The following is a 15,569-nucleotide window of genomic DNA, read 5'->3' as shown; positions in this document are numbered from 1 at the left end:
ATGCATGTGTATCCTTCTCGCAATTTACAACTTTACACTAATAAAGATATCCTTCTGTTAATTGTTTTGTAGATACATAATACAACATTGTTTTTATGTGCGTCACTGTTCATTTGATAGTCTATGATATACTTCCCGAAGGTTGGGTTGGTGCCTAGTATCAATAATGTACATCTTAATCTATTGTTATTAAAAACATTTTGTATCAGTACCTAAGTGATTGTGCGGTGGAGTCTGCTGGACAAAACTTGATTGCACTTTGCTTAGAAACTCAGTCACACTTTTTGAAGTGCTTCTCAAGCTATTTAACACTAGTTTAGTGAATAAAATATACCAAGAAGAGTGTGGTTGAAACATATGTAATAGTAAATAAATAAATAAACCTAAACCAGATCTAAAAAATGCGAATATAACACGGTTTGTGTACGTTGACCACCCAAAAAGCTGATTCCTATACAACTCAATAGTATGGTTTGCCATGTTACCTTTGAGTTGGAATGCGGTCACATAGAACACCTTTCACTTTCAGCAATATGTACTCAATACAGTTTTTTTTGTCAGCGTACTCCATACCGTTATATAATCAAATATAGTAATTGTTAGATATGGTAATTTTTAATATATTACGAATTTACGAGTAATCTCATTCTTAACGCATTTTACAAAATGATATCTTACAACAACTGTTCGTAGAATATTGTCGTATCGTAAAAGCACATGAACAAACATAAATATATTGTAGTTCACACTATTTTGAATAAAAATTTCAGATATGTAATTTAAATATTAATACATGCGGTTCGATTCCGGTTAGCCACCAGAAAATTTACAAATATCGGCATCATTGGGACCTATAAATTAGTCGGTTGACTTTGATCGCCGAACACGCCTATAAACTATTCATGTTTTAAGTCGAAATTAATATGTTACATCATGATTGTTATTTATGTGATCTTCTCCCGTGGATATTTCTAAATAAATACAGAATAAATAGTAAATTTTTTAGGCCAAATCAAGATCACCTCTAGCTTGATCCAACGTAGTGAAACCTTCACACACCTATCCAGTCTTGGATTCGCGCACCTTGGTTCGCTTAGACTGTACTTATTTCCAAAACCAGACCACCAAACTATAAATAATCAGAACAATGAACCTCTTTGCATACACATAGGCTTGACAGACAGTAGTTAGTAGAGGACCTTCTTAGAACAAATGAGCTTATTAGTAAAAGCTGATACAATTGCTTCTTGTTTTTTTCCTCTAACCATTTAAAATGTCGAGCATGCATTCAACTGCACCAATGAGACTCCAAGTTTCACATACCACAACACAAGAAGATCAGATATTGTAGTTCATCTTCTTGGAGTGAAACTGGTTCCTGCATGAGCGATCTCTATTCTCTATTGTCAGTATCTTTGAAAAGCTTTGTTAATAATATGGTCTACCACCCAAACAAATTAGAAATATTTCATATTTCCTTACAAAATTCGGTTTACTCTGGTTAAGTTCTGGTTCAGAAAGATATAACAACTACCTTCCAGTATTTTTACCCAAAAAAAAAACTAACTTCCAGTTTGAATTTGGATTTAACTGCCATATATATAAGATGAGCTTCATAGAATACTAACAGGTGGGGCTAGCCTTCTTTTAGGGTTCTGTGAAGAACAAAAATTCAACAGCTTCGTATTTGTTAATGCAAAATCCGCTTTGGAATGGGTCTATTCTGGCTATTTCAACAGACATTTCAAACTAGGTCATAGAATACTAACTATTCATTGAGATTTTCCATGAAAAAAAAGCCAACTTGGGATACAAAATCAGTGTGGAGAACAAAATACTCCAACAGCTTCAAAACATCAAATAATGTTAGTCAATATGAACACAATGTAGCTTTGATTAACTCGAACGCTCTTGTATCAACTCGAAAGATAAGAACACTCTTTATTAAATCTCTCTTAAGGAAACTCACTCAAAAACCTTAAACTCTCAACTCATAAACTTTTTATATATCACAAGCTGATATCTCTTTATATAACACTTTAATTATCCTAAACTCATTAGGATAAACACAACACAATATTTTCTAAAATCATTAGGATAATCATTACTTGTGATCTAAGTAATCTTCAAGCTTATCCAACACACAACAGGTACAACAGATCAGAGTAAAAGATTTAAAACAATAAACCCAAAAAAATCTCTGCAACATTCTCTCGAGGCTTCTCCAACATTCAGCTGCTCCCTTCAAGATTCTGCTGCAATACGCCCAGCAAGCCTGATCCAAAATCCCGTTGACCGCTTGAAGTGATTCTTCTTCATCTGAGACAAAGAATGAGAGGAGAGGTTAGGCCAATTACAAGGTCTTTCTACAAATAGTTCCCACCTTCAGAAAGGAAGAAAAAAAGTATTTACCCATATGGATTTTATGAAATGAAGGCAGATCTGATGCAAGCAGGTGATGAGAGTTTAACTGAAAACATAAAGAGACTCAGACAGTGAGGGCACAATGAAAAGACACGAGTGAAATCATGAGACAAAAAGTGAGGGTTGTCCCTACTAGTAACAAAGTTTGTTGAAAGTTAGTTAAATTGATGTTCTTCGTAAGTATCGAAACCAGAACAAAACATATAAAAAAATAAAAATAAAAAAGGAGAAATCAATAAAACATCTCTCCCTCTCTCTCTACCATCTCTTCTTCGTCGTGCTTCCTCGGTTACATCGTCAAACTGCATTTTCATCCTATCTCAACAATGGCGTCATTGTCGATAGTACCTTACGCCAAGATCTCTGCTCCTAGCCGGCGGGTCGGATCTATCCCTGGGATCCGACGGCAGCTTAAACCCAGTGGAATCTCTTTTCACGTCTCCCATGTATCTCAGGTACGTTCTTCTGCTTCTCTCCTCTATCCCTGTAATAAAGTGTCAAGCTTTCTCTACAAGATGATAGACTAGTTACAATCTGTTTAGTGCGCGCACTCATTTTGAACTTTCGAACTTTAAAGTCGTCCATCTTCTGTATCGAATCGAATAATGTGACACTCATGCTAGTCATAACTCATGTATTCATTCATATGGTCAAGTTGCTGTCTTTAGTATACATTGATTCAATAATCCTATGTTTCCTTCGTCTTCAACAGACTCAATCTACAGTGTGGAGGTTGCATGCGACAACCAACGAGGTATAGCTTTCTTTTTTTCTTTTAGCAACAAGATTCCATACAGTTAATAGTACAATGTAACTTTTGTTTATCTCTTACCAACCGCTTGTGTTACACAACGATTCACACTATGTTACACACGAGTACGAGAAAAAGAATAAGATAGACATTTCAGACTTATTTCAGATAGTTTAATAACCTTGTTACTCACTTACTCATTCTCGACATTTTTTTTTCAAACAGAAGGTTGTCTCTAACTCTACACCAGTGACTAACGGTGGGTGTTTGAACGGAAACGTCAAGACCAATGTTCCTGAACCCGCCGAGGAGCTCTCTGACTTTATGTCTAAAGTCTCTGGTCTTCTGAAGTATGCCATGTTCCCAAAGTATCCTGACCATTCTTTTTAGTTTTGTTTCTCTACACAGATCTAATCAAACATTTTGTTATGTTATTAAGGCTTGTGGATTCTAGAGATATAGTGGAACTTGAGCTGAAGCAGCTCGACTGTGAGATTGTTATTCAAAAGAAAGAAGCCCTGCAGCAACAAGCTACACAACCACCAGCTCCAGTTTATCACTCGATGATGCCTCCCCCTCCAATGGCAGGCCTTCCAATGCCTCCATCTCCACCAGTGTCTCTTCCTGCTCCCTCCTCAGCTCCTGCAACAGAAAAACCAGCAACTGCCCCATCCTCTTCTCATCCACCACTGAAGAGTCCTATGGCTGGTACTTTCTACAGATCTCCTGGACCCGGTGAACCCCCTTTTGTCAAGGTACAATAGCATGCAAAATAAAAAGAAATCTGAGTGAAGAATAATTAAACATATTTCAAGTGAGTCCGGTATGTTTTATGCAATTTGCAGGTTGGAGATAAGGTGCAGAAGGGTCAAGTTGTTTGCATTATTGAAGCTATGAAACTGATGAACGAGATTGAGGTCTGCTTTTCTTTATAACACACTACATTTTTAATATCTTTGAGATTATATAAATATATGTTTGTGTGACCAATCATTGGTGAACTTGTGGAGCTTTTTTTTAAACATGTGAAGTTGAAAACAGGCTGAGAAGTCCGGAACCATCACCGAGTTACTGGCTGAAGATGGAAAACCGGTCAGCGTTGATACGGTACAGATCTATCCTTCTCCACTCTCCTCTCCGGTTTATTATATGAATTGGTTTGGAGATCATTACTTTGTCGTCAACTAATACAATAGCAAAATGTGCAGCCTCTGTTTACCATCGTTCCTTGAAATGAAGAAGCTGTCATTTTAGCTTGGTTCAGAACACCTACTTCAAACTCTTGGTTTAGCTATACCGACGCGCTGAAAATCGTTAAAAAATAATTATTTCTGTCAGGTTGGTTTGGTTATGGTTGTCTTTTTTTATTAAAAAAACTTTCTGAACTGTCACTTTCTGTTGAGAATCACGTAACATATCAGTGTATGCATGTCTTTTGAGAAATTAGACAAATTAGTGTTCAAAAAAAAAAAAAAAAGAGAAATTAGACAAATTAATTTACTTTGTAGTATGCTGTACTTTACGGTTTTCCCTTGATAAGAAATGTTGTGTTGGGATAATATCATACATCCTCAATCCCCACGCTAATATTAGTTAGACTGGTGTACACAGTCGCAGAGAAACAGCCGGATCAAAGTCAGTTTGCCCATTAAAAGCTTGATAATTTATGGAATATCCCATCTATAATAGTTTGGTCAATCGCAACCAATGTAGCATTCTCACCTAAGAGGCTAAGAAGATTCGGTAAGCAAAACCGAAACAACAAACCCACCCAAAAACTACACCAGAGTTCTAAAAATTATAGTTACGAACAAACTTTAAGTCCAGAAAGATCAAAAATAAAGCCAACAAGATGATAGACAATGACACCATTTCCTAAACAATGAGAAAGAGGGAAGGGGGGAACAAATCAATAGTGAATACAATCCAAAAGATCAAATTGACAAAAATACCTATTCTAAGATTCTTTTTTTTTGTTTTCTGTTTTCATCCTAACAAAAGGTTATATAACGTGCGTACCAATTGGTTCGTGGCTTCCTAATTTTGTAAGCAATCGTACTGTACATTGGGGTTAAGAGAGCCTAAAATAATAGCGCCATTTTGATTCTTTTTGGTTGCTGCTGTATATACAGTAGTGATCTATAACAGAAGCCAGCGCCGTCTGACATCACCTTCTGTTGCTATTTCTGGTACTGTAGTTTAGTCTCCGAGAAGTCATACCACTGCTTCCTCCTCCATTCCAGCCTCTGTCACCATCGTCGTCATCATCATCGTCCTCATTGTAGGCTACTGCTTTCTTAGCAGATCTTGAGCTTTTTCTTGGTGTTGGGCGTTTTCTCTTGACGTTTGATGAATAAATGGTGTAGTCAAGTGTATCTTCTCTCATCGCGTTCTTAAACTCCTGCAATAGAGAAAAGATCAATGAAATAATGAATCCTGCCATGGATCTAGTTTCTAGAGGGGAGAACAAAATTTCTTGGGCCTTTTGTTACCTGATATCTCAGAACCAAGTCTTGATATGTTGAAGGCAAGTCAGTACGAGTTTCGCTGAGGTCAAAGGCAACATTCTGTTTGGACAGAGGATCTCCTGGTTTCAATGGTTCCGTTGGAGAATAGGCCTGAGAACACAATCACGTTTTCGTTAACAACTTAAAGAGAAAGGAACGTAAAATATGGATTTCAGGTTCGGAAGAAAGAATCGTACTTGGCACCGGTCATCATTTAAGCTGTACGTGACTTTTAAGTATCTCTTGAGCTTCAAAAGAAGTTGTAAAGCTATAGCTGATAAGCAATCAACCTGAAAGAGCACCAAAAGAGAAACCGGCATGATGAGAAAACGTCATTATATAACCAAACAACGATGATATTGAGAGTTGCTCAATTTGGATAAACCATATGTAATCAAAACTCATCTGATCTGCCCAAACCAAACCCAAAAAAATTCAAACAATAATACAAATGTCTTTTTTTTTTGAGAAAACAAAATACAAATATTAAGTTTTTTTTATTTTCTATATCCAGAATACCAAACAAATCCAATCCCTGAGACCAAAAACCAAACCGAAACATTTCATAAAAAGTAGTATATATTTGATTAAAATCCTCAGAATCAAGCAATGTACCAGTCTGATCTAGCAAGACCCGGTTTACATTAGTTTAGTCTTCCTACCGAAAAGGCGAAAGTTTCAACCCAATTCTACCACCCTAAGAATCATAGAAGTATAAGGTTGAAGACTACCTGAATTTTCTGCAGATCATCGGTGGACAATGCAGGAGGATCGGATGATGTCATTTTGTTCACATTTGCTTCCCCATTATGGATTTGATATGAATTAAACTGATCCCTCGGATCTTGGTATACAATTCCATTGAGATCAACTTGACCATACGAATTCCAATGCGTTGGTTCTTCTTGGATTCTTGTGTTCAAGTCCATCATGTGAATCTGTCCAGGAATCGGATCTTGTTGGTACGTTCCATTTCCATGCTGAGGCTTTGCGGAATCTTTGTGTAACAAAGCCTTCAAATTTGACTCGATTGCACCAGCCCGGATTTGTATAACTCGGTTTATGGAATATACAAGATAGAGCGGCTCATCAGGTGTTGTGAATGGAAGTAACGCAAGGGTTTCAGTGCAATACCTGTTAAGAGAGACATAAAAGTTAGTGCTTATTTTACCTACGAGAGACTATATAGTTTTTTTTTTTGTAGCAGCGAAAACTCACATCAGAAAGGATATCACTGAGCCACTCCAGGTTGGATTATCAAACTTGCGAACAATAGATGTCATAAACTTGTTCCGAGAAATCCGGTTTCCACGGATAAGCTTGTAGATCCTAGAGACTCCAAGTCTAGCTTGTGTGAGAGTAGTATTAGTATGATCATTTTTTCCCGACATGTTTGTTGAACCCTTCTGCTGAAGATTTTGATTTGATTCTGAAGAGACATGGCTTATCGATTGCATGAAAATGAACGACATTTGAAGTCCGTCACCGAGACGGCTTTCAAAAAATGCCGGATACCTGATGAAAATGTCGAGGTGTGTTAGTGAGCCAGTTATTGGTGAGCGAATAATGTAAAATTTTGTAAAATACAGTAAGAGGATTACTTCTCATGCATATTCATTAGTAAATGATGGGCCAGCTTTTGGTTGGCCTCCAGAGGATCTGTCTCCAGGGCAATCAAATAAGGAACACATGTAATAGGATGAACAAGACCTTGACGTAGCACAACTTCCACTATCTGCGGGAGAATATCTCTCATTAATTTACAGAAGAACAAAGAGACATGAGCAAAGATTATATAATATACAAAAGCAAACCTTGAGAGCAATCTGGCGAATTTGATCATCAAAGTCCAAGCATCTACCTAATATCTTATCCCAATACAACTGCACAATGCCTCCGCAAATGTTGGTGTCACCTGCACCAGCGGCCACAGGTACAGTATGTCCACCTTGCTCAATTGGGTTAACCGTGATATCACCAGCTTTATCGGATCCCAATTGTTTTTCCGCATCAAGAAGGTAATCATACATGTTTTGCAATGCTTGCATCTGGATCATGAGCATTAAAATAAAAGGATGTAACCATATGCATGCCTAAAACAAATGTATGCCATTGTAACTGAAAACACACAAATAGATGGGCGATATTTACCTTCATACGCCCGTTTGCTTCATCAGATAACGTACTCTCGATTATCTTTCCAATGTCGTCTTCCAACATGTACTCAGGCCGCGCAATTAGAATAAAACCTAGAGCCTACATGAGTTTGGGTCATTATTATTCTACATAATGCAATATTGAGAATGTACAAGACACTAGCACAGTATGTACTATACCTGCAGAGACCTGACTTTCAACGAAAAATCTTCCACGCGAAGATGTCGTTTGAACAAACTGAGACAGCCGGAGAGATTAAATTTCCTGCCACCTGAGGTGCTAATAAGAGAGTTTCCATGGCGAATAAGCAAGCCAAGACAAAAAAGGGACCGCCCAGCAATCTGCGTTAGCAAGAAATTGTTCACCATTTAGCTTCAAGGTAACCCGTTGCTGAACATTGTAAAGAATAACAGTCATCACAACTCAGACGACACTCGCCCTCAGGTGGGATATATGTAAACATTGAATATTACCATCATTAGGCAGTAAAACCACAATGAAGGTCAACATCAGAAAAGAATAATGATCTTATAAACGCAAGAGCAAAACGACATCACCTGTCTCTGCTTAACTATAAACAAGATACCAGTCCAACGAGAATAAGAAAAGGCCCAAATTAAGGTACAGATGCAACTGGATTTACGCACACAAACGCAAGCTACAATAGTACAATATACCGACCCCAGAAAAAAACCCACTTGTAAAATCATGTGCATGGAAGAAGACTCAAAGAAGACTTAAAATGTTGAACCACAATAAAATTCTGATGCATGGTCTTTTCAAGGAAAACTCACCTGGTTGTTATCAGGCCCTTGGGCCTCCAGCCGCTTTAAAAAGAACTGAAGAAGATGCTCAACTACACTAACACCTTTTCCCGACAATTTACTCACAGAACAAAGACACCTGCGAATTTGAAGGGTAGCACTAATCAGATAGAAGGTCGTATCCTTAAAAACAGATGAATGGTGTTTCTTGACGGCATGTTCCATGTACATATGTGATCGTCCAAATAAAAATGAACGTATGTGAAAGCCAAAAACGATCTATAGAGCCAGGAATGAGGGTTGTTGAGTAATAAAGGGTACCTAACGCATGCATGAACAACCGTTAGAAATGAATGCCGAACAATCATATGCTTTAGATCTTGCTCCAGATCTTCTGTGACACTAAAAGGAAGCTTGCGGATCATGGGTAGAACAGAATCGATAATGAAAATAATACTCTCTAGTAACTGTGCTCCTATTCTACTATCAACCTGCAACAAACACATGCCAAATTGGAGGTTAGCAACATTTAAAAAGCTTGAGATACTATTACGGACACACCTTTCACACATATGATAATTTCTCAGGATAACTACCACCATTTTTCAAAGAAAACAAGCATACCGAAGCTCATAACAGAATCATTTATTTACAAGAATCTTAATCATAGTGGCAATATATAACCTGACTCTTCAAATACGGCTGTAGGGTAATAACAAACTTCGTAGGGTCTGAAGCCGGTGTACACAGCCCAGGATCCACCAGACAGAAAGCATGCAAAGCAAGTACATAAGGAAGCACTTGCACGTCTCCCTCTCCACGGCTCAGTTCTTCTACCTGGCAGAATAACGGATGTTAAATATTGGTATTTGACCAGCCCAGCAATGCACAGACAAGAAGCATCAATGTTGACCTGTAATATATTTTCCAGTAAGCACTTGCACATCATCTCGCAGCGCCGGCGTACCGATGCAAGAGCAACTGGGTTGATACCAGCAGCTTTAGTTGCTTGAGGCAAAAAATCAAGGGCCAGGGCACGCTTAATAATTGTTACAAGAAGCTGGTGATTCGGGGTCCTCCTTAACAACCCCACCATTTGCTTAGTTTTCGTTTCCACTTCCACTGGAATGGAGCTAGCATCACTAGCAAACTGAGTATGATGCCCTGGAGGCTCCTCAAACCAGAATTCATAGAAAGTTTTGCACACAAGATCCTACGAATAATTTTTTTTTGTAGTATAAATCTTGTAAGGTCAAGAAAGATAAAACAGCAATGCATACTGAAATACAAAGATTACCTGTATACTAGACTCATCATCACTGATACGAGATAATATCTCGGCACATGCACTTGTAAATTCAGAGAAGTTGGGATTTGAAGTACACATATCACGTATTATCTTGATGGCTCGTTTTCGAACACTCACTCCAGTATCCTTTATCCTTTCAGCTACCTTCTCAAAATACTGGAAAAAAAAATTCCTTAGATCCGCAAAGACACAGCAGTAGTAGGGAATGTTATATAACCATAACAATACGGGGAAAAGGTCAATTTACCTTTAAACCAACATCAGGATGTGATGCAATATGCCTACCAACAAGTTCCAGTGCCGCTTCTCTAACAGATATTGCAGAATCACAGAACCTTCCTTCAACAGCCAACTGAACACGCTTATCACACAATACCTCCGGATCAGCTTCAACAATTATACTAACCTGTTAAGGTCAATATGAGAATGTATTATCATTGCAAGACGTGCATAACTGCATTCTGGTTTTACCCACAAACAGAGATAATTATGTGTTTTAACACTTCTTTCACTTACTGCTCGCATAGCTTTGGCCCTAATAACGGGAGAGTTCTCTCTTAAACTAGCCTAAAAAAATAACAAAGTTAGAGGAAAGAGAGAATTAAAAAGTAAAAAAAAAAGATACATACAAAACCTTTCACTAACCAGGAGCATGTGTAGAATCTTATCAAATCCTCTAGAAAAAGAGCTGTTAAGTCCAAGAGCTAAAGTAATTTTCTTAATAGCATTTCTTGTCAAGAACGAAGTAGTTGCTCCAGAGTTACGGATTATTGACTTCGCTTTGAGTCTGGCAATGTAATATTTGAATTTCTTCTGAGATTTTGGGACATCTTTATACCAAAGGCAAAGATAAAACCTGCACAAAGTACCTTCCATATAAGACCTACCTAAATTGCAAAATCCGCATGACAGGAGTCAGGAACAAACCAGCAAATGAAAGTATGCACTTCATCAACAGATCCAGCATCCTGAAGATAATTTAAGAGCATCTGTTGCACCACTTCTGTCTGTGTAACCATATTTGGATCTTCTTCTGACTCCAACATAACAGTGCCCTTGGTGTCCATCTTGCAGTAAGACTGCAGTACAAGAAGTTGTCTCTTGCTTATGCAAAACGGACAATGCCAATTTCGACTTGGAATGTCTACTTCCTTTAAACCCAAACAGTCTGCATGAAACCGCCTTTGACAAATTTGACAGCCTAATAAGTTCCCAGCCCTTTTACCTAAACATAGAGCGCAATCTTTTGTAACAGATTGGTCAAGTTTGGTTTCAGTATCTGATTCTAGTAGCGCCCAGAATCTGTCTCCACTGCAGAGGACAGAATCCTGTTTCAACCTTGCAGCAATTGTACCTAGCAAGTCGATGGCCATTGACCGGGCAGAGACATCTTTTGATTTCAACCCTCCATTATGCAGAAGTATGACGCAGAGAACCTGCAAGAGTTAACCTGTCAGAGTGGGAAAAAAACATTGACTAATTAAAACAAACACAGTAACAAACTATGTTTACCTCAAGAATCGGAGACACTGATGGATATTCAGGAAGATTCAATGCTGTCAGTAAATCATTAACAAGGTTCTCAATCATCATTTTTATCTCAGAGGCATCTTGAGCCTTTGCACTGGCAAATCGTTCAAGGACACGAGTCCAGAAAAGGCAACATGTTTCTGTAACCGCCTCATGACATTTAGTTAGGTAGTCATCATCAACGGGCGTCTCCAGTATGGAGTTTGCACATGAAGCCTGTCTCAGTGTTTCAGGAAGGCTTGTGCTGTTGTGAACCAACTGAATGAGTAAAGCCGTGACCATTTGAATCTGCTTCTGTTCTTCATCAGGGAGAAGATACGTTCTCAGCACTCGTCTTGAGGAAGGTAACTTCCATAGCAATTGAGATAACTCATCTATCACATACGTTCGGTGTTGAGCGTATGAATTATATATCTGCATTAAAGTAGAAATTTAACAACATTTAAAAAAAATCCTGACGTGAAGACACTGATATTAAAAAAGAGAAAACGCAACAAAAATGTGGAGTAAGTTAAAAGTCTTACACCACCAATTAAGCTAATTGCTTTGAGTTGCAGAAGTTGGATATTTTCCACCAAAAATGTTGTAGTACTCGTCTTCAACAGTTGTAAAATGCAACTGTCAGACAGCCTTTCTACGAACAACAGGTCCTTGAGTAAGCAAAGAATAGTGCAAAGTTTCTGTAATGCAGTATTCACTGCTCCAGAGATCCTACGAAACAGAGATATCAGATGGGAAAATAATATCACAAAAATTTGGGTACTAATCAGTAAACCTGTTCACTCCCGACTTTTTCACTTTGCCACTTTTTCCCGTTCGTCGCCTTTTACTAGCTGAGCTCATGTCAGGATCGGGATCATCATCATCATCACCTAGAAAAGCATGTGGCATACATATATCCATATGTCAGATTATTGTAATTAGAACATAACTTGTGCAGTCCAAAGGGGTAATCTCTGAGCTTACAGACATAGATAAAACTAAAGTTATAGATATAGGGAATGACATGCCATGCACTATACAGAATATGTACAACACACCCAACTTCCAAAGTAAATCGGAAAACAACCTTCAAATGCCACATTATCTGCCGGTTTACTTGCGCTGCGGTATGATGGATCATAAGCAGACATAACAGCCATCATTTGGTGCCTAGAAAACTCCAGAATTCTCTCAATTACCTGATTGATACAAATTACAAAAATAAAAAAAAATGAGTCAGTTAAAATGGTGAAATGGTGGCAGTATGCACAGACGTATAAACGTAAACAGATTCCAGGGAAAGCAAGACCTAAGAAGCAATCACCTCTTCCTTGTAGAGTTGCTTTGGCATATCACTGTTTGCCATCACTGCAAGCGATGCATGGATGGACTCAAGGGCACCAAGAACCAACCCCACTGAATATGAATCTGACTGAACGTTATTGCACCAGGAAGTGTTAGCTAAAAAGAAAAAAAACATATTTGCCATTTTCATAATACTAAACGTTAACACACAGTAAAAAGAGCTCATCATTAAGCATTCTTGCAAGTCCAAGAGAATATAATTCAAACAGAGAAAAAACAACTATGATTAATAGCTAAAAACAGTGACGATAAAATAGTCCATGCGTCGAGCGGAACATGAAAACAATCCCACATAAAGCAAGAGAGAGACGCAAATAGAAAATTACTCACATGCTCACTATTGATGGACAAGCCTTCTGCCCTATGTATCTGATGATCCAGAGTGTGCAATAACCTCGACAGAATATCAACAGGTACCATATGCAAAAGCATTTTTGACCTTATAGTCATCAACTCAGCCACAAGAACACGAACTTCATCAACAGGCACTACTGACCACTCTGCTCCATCCCTATCATCACCAGGGATTTCAGCTCTGCCACAGAAGTCCTCCAGCATCTCACAAAAGCTTTTAACGATGGACTCTAAATAAGCATTAGCAAACTACTATTATTTAGTGGGTAGGGGTAAATGCAAAGAGAAAAAGAATAAGGACAGACAGACAGACCGACCTTGAAGCACGGATGAATCTGGCTGAACTGAAGACGCGCCAGGGCCAGCGCCATCTTTACGTTTCTTCTTGCCCTTTGACTTCTTCGAAGCAGAAGATTCCTACAATTCATTCAGTTATGTCCACGGCACATAAGATACTTATAGAAGAAGATTGTGGTGATAGTCTTACATTCATGGTGACCGTTTCAGGTCGAGAGTCAAGAGTTGTAATATCATCTCTTGGTGACTGGTTTATCAAAGGTTTGGAATGCCAATTATGATCTTCAGCATGATTTGATCGTAATACCTTTTTCACAGGCTCAGGCTCGATACTCCCACCTAGATGATGATCGGCCTGTCGTTGAAACTTGACAGGAACACTTGGCTCAGAACTTCTCTGTTGAGGCTCTTCATCGGTACCGACTGGTTCGCAGGTCGGACCTGATAAACTTAAAAGTTGTAGTAAATAAAAAACACAAAGATATAAAATCTATCACACACTGGCGCAATAACAAGTAAACAAAAAACCATTAAAGCTCAGAAGTCAGCACAAGTGGAGCCTAGCATAGAGGTTCACTACTATCTGAATGGGGTGAAAAAGGAAGGAAGCTAGTATCAAGCATTAAAGGCATCTTCTTAAATGCCGACTACTTAATCTAAAACTTAAAAAGTTTTCTTTCCCATAAGATTTTCAATATTTTCCTCAAAATCTGCAGAACTCCACACTATATAGCCAAAAAAAAAAAGAGAAGGATTCATTTACCAGGGGTGGCATACTCAAATGCTCCAGGATTGCATCGTAGAACTTGGTCATATAACTGCAAAGGCTCCACAGAATTACAGTTCAGCGCTCTAGCCTCGTTTCTAAGATCCCTGCAAAGATTAAATCAGAAAGCAATAAGTTGCTTCCCTCTACAAGCTACGCTACGCTACTGCAGAAAAAAACAAAATCTGAATCTCAGAAACACTCAAATTTAAGGTTAGCCGTGAATTTAACCAGCACATAACTAATTTAAGAGATAGCCGACTTACAAAATTAGCAACGAAACAGATTCTTCATAAACAATATTCTCCGCCAATTCACTAACTAGTTCTCTGATTTCAATTCTAGAGAGTGTGAAAGGGAGAAAAGAACGAGTCAGATTCACTTACAAATAAGAAACGTCAGTTTCTTCAAGCATATTCGCGATTCTCCTAGACTGCGAGAGAATCTCGCTGCGGTTCAACGACCTGTTGCCGCCAACACCTTCGCCAACCTCATCGAACAGCTTGAACTCCCCAGGCTGAGTCGAGCCGCAGAATATGGGTAACGAGGGGAGCGGCAAGTGAGAAGCAACATCCGATTGCACTGTATTGGCCAAACCGATCCCGAACTGAGTCAAATTCGAACTTGAATCCCATCCCGAACTGCTTGGGTTGCTCATCGCTCTGATCGTTGAGCTGAAGTCGCGGATTCGAAAATTAGGGTTTTCTAGAAATCAGATTTCGAAGAATTTGGAGGAAGTTTGGGAGTCATGGAGAGAGAGTGGAGCCCTAGATTGAGAAATTAGGGGAGAATTGAGATGCAATTGGCGGGGAAAGTAAGAAGACAGCTTCTCCTGCAATTTTCCTCATTTTATTAAATACATAAAATGATATTTAAGGTGATTTTACCTGTTAAACTACCGATATACCCCCACGATCTTAATTGATCGGCAGTTACCACCACTCGGTAAGTAGGCAGGGATAGTTTCGGTAGTTACTTTTATGAAAAGATATTATACTCTTCATTTAATATTTGAAATATAATTAACTATAATTACTTTCAAAAAATTTGTTATTATTTTTGGACCCTAAAGTACACCAATATTATTTTTGATGGTTTTTTATTTACATAACAAACATGTAGAATGTAGAAGCTATTTAAGTTTGTGATCTATTTGAAATTTGCTAAAAATGTTACTTCTTCCGTTTTTCTTTATTTGACGTTTTAGTTTTATGTGCACAGATTAGGAAAATATTTAATTTAGTATATTTCCAAAATAAAAACATGTTTATCTATACACCTAGCCACAGAAAAAAACAATCGAAAAATATTATTGATAAACTTTTTACTGAAACATAAAATGACATTTAAAATGAAATAAAAT

The 15,569-nt window shown here is 38.1% G+C and overlaps 2 protein-coding genes across 2 annotated transcripts; one reads left to right on the top strand and one right to left on the bottom strand.

Moving 5' to 3' along the window:
* The first annotated feature begins 1,970 nt into the window (after window positions 1-1,970).
* Window positions 1,971-4,734, top strand: LOC106372160 (biotin carboxyl carrier protein of acetyl-CoA carboxylase 2, chloroplastic). The gene is made up of 8 exons (XM_048742290.1): window positions 1,971-2,879; window positions 3,137-3,178; window positions 3,401-3,525; window positions 3,615-3,930; window positions 4,021-4,092; window positions 4,217-4,282; window positions 4,384-4,617; window positions 4,658-4,734. Exons 1-7 carry the CDS (start codon window positions 2,751-2,753, stop codon window positions 4,405-4,407), a joined length of 774 nt encoding a protein of 257 aa, XP_048598247.1. The 5' UTR covers window positions 1,971-2,750; the 3' UTR covers window positions 4,408-4,617; window positions 4,658-4,734.
* Window positions 4,735-5,028: 294 nt separating this feature from the next.
* On the bottom strand, window positions 5,029-15,045 carry LOC106372161 (sister chromatid cohesion protein SCC2). The gene is made up of 28 exons (XM_048742289.1): window positions 14,593-15,045; window positions 14,204-14,313; window positions 13,631-13,881; window positions 13,461-13,560; window positions 13,120-13,373; window positions 12,749-12,856; window positions 12,512-12,623; window positions 12,218-12,314; window positions 11,967-12,153; window positions 11,425-11,856; window positions 10,840-11,348; window positions 10,558-10,768; window positions 10,429-10,479; window positions 10,160-10,318; window positions 9,901-10,068; window positions 9,517-9,816; window positions 9,288-9,440; window positions 8,925-9,094; window positions 8,634-8,742; window positions 8,019-8,180; window positions 7,834-7,938; window positions 7,497-7,730; window positions 7,284-7,417; window positions 6,901-7,197; window positions 6,414-6,816; window positions 5,880-5,972; window positions 5,668-5,793; window positions 5,029-5,576 (listed from the first exon to the last, which is right to left on the bottom strand). The coding sequence occupies exons 1-28, from the start codon at window positions 14,862-14,864 to the stop codon at window positions 5,343-5,345; spliced, it is 5,541 nt and encodes a 1,846-aa protein (XP_048598246.1). The 5' UTR covers window positions 14,865-15,045; the 3' UTR covers window positions 5,029-5,342.
* Between the last annotated feature and the right edge of the window lie 524 nt (window positions 15,046-15,569).

Source organism: Brassica napus, chromosome A10 (genome assembly GCF_020379485.1).
Source record: "Brassica napus cultivar Da-Ae chromosome A10, Da-Ae, whole genome shotgun sequence".
Lineage (NCBI taxonomy): Eukaryota > Viridiplantae > Streptophyta > Magnoliopsida > Brassicales > Brassicaceae > Brassica > Brassica napus.
Note: the sequence above shows the minus strand (reverse complement) of the source record. Positions and strands in the feature narration are given on the sequence as shown.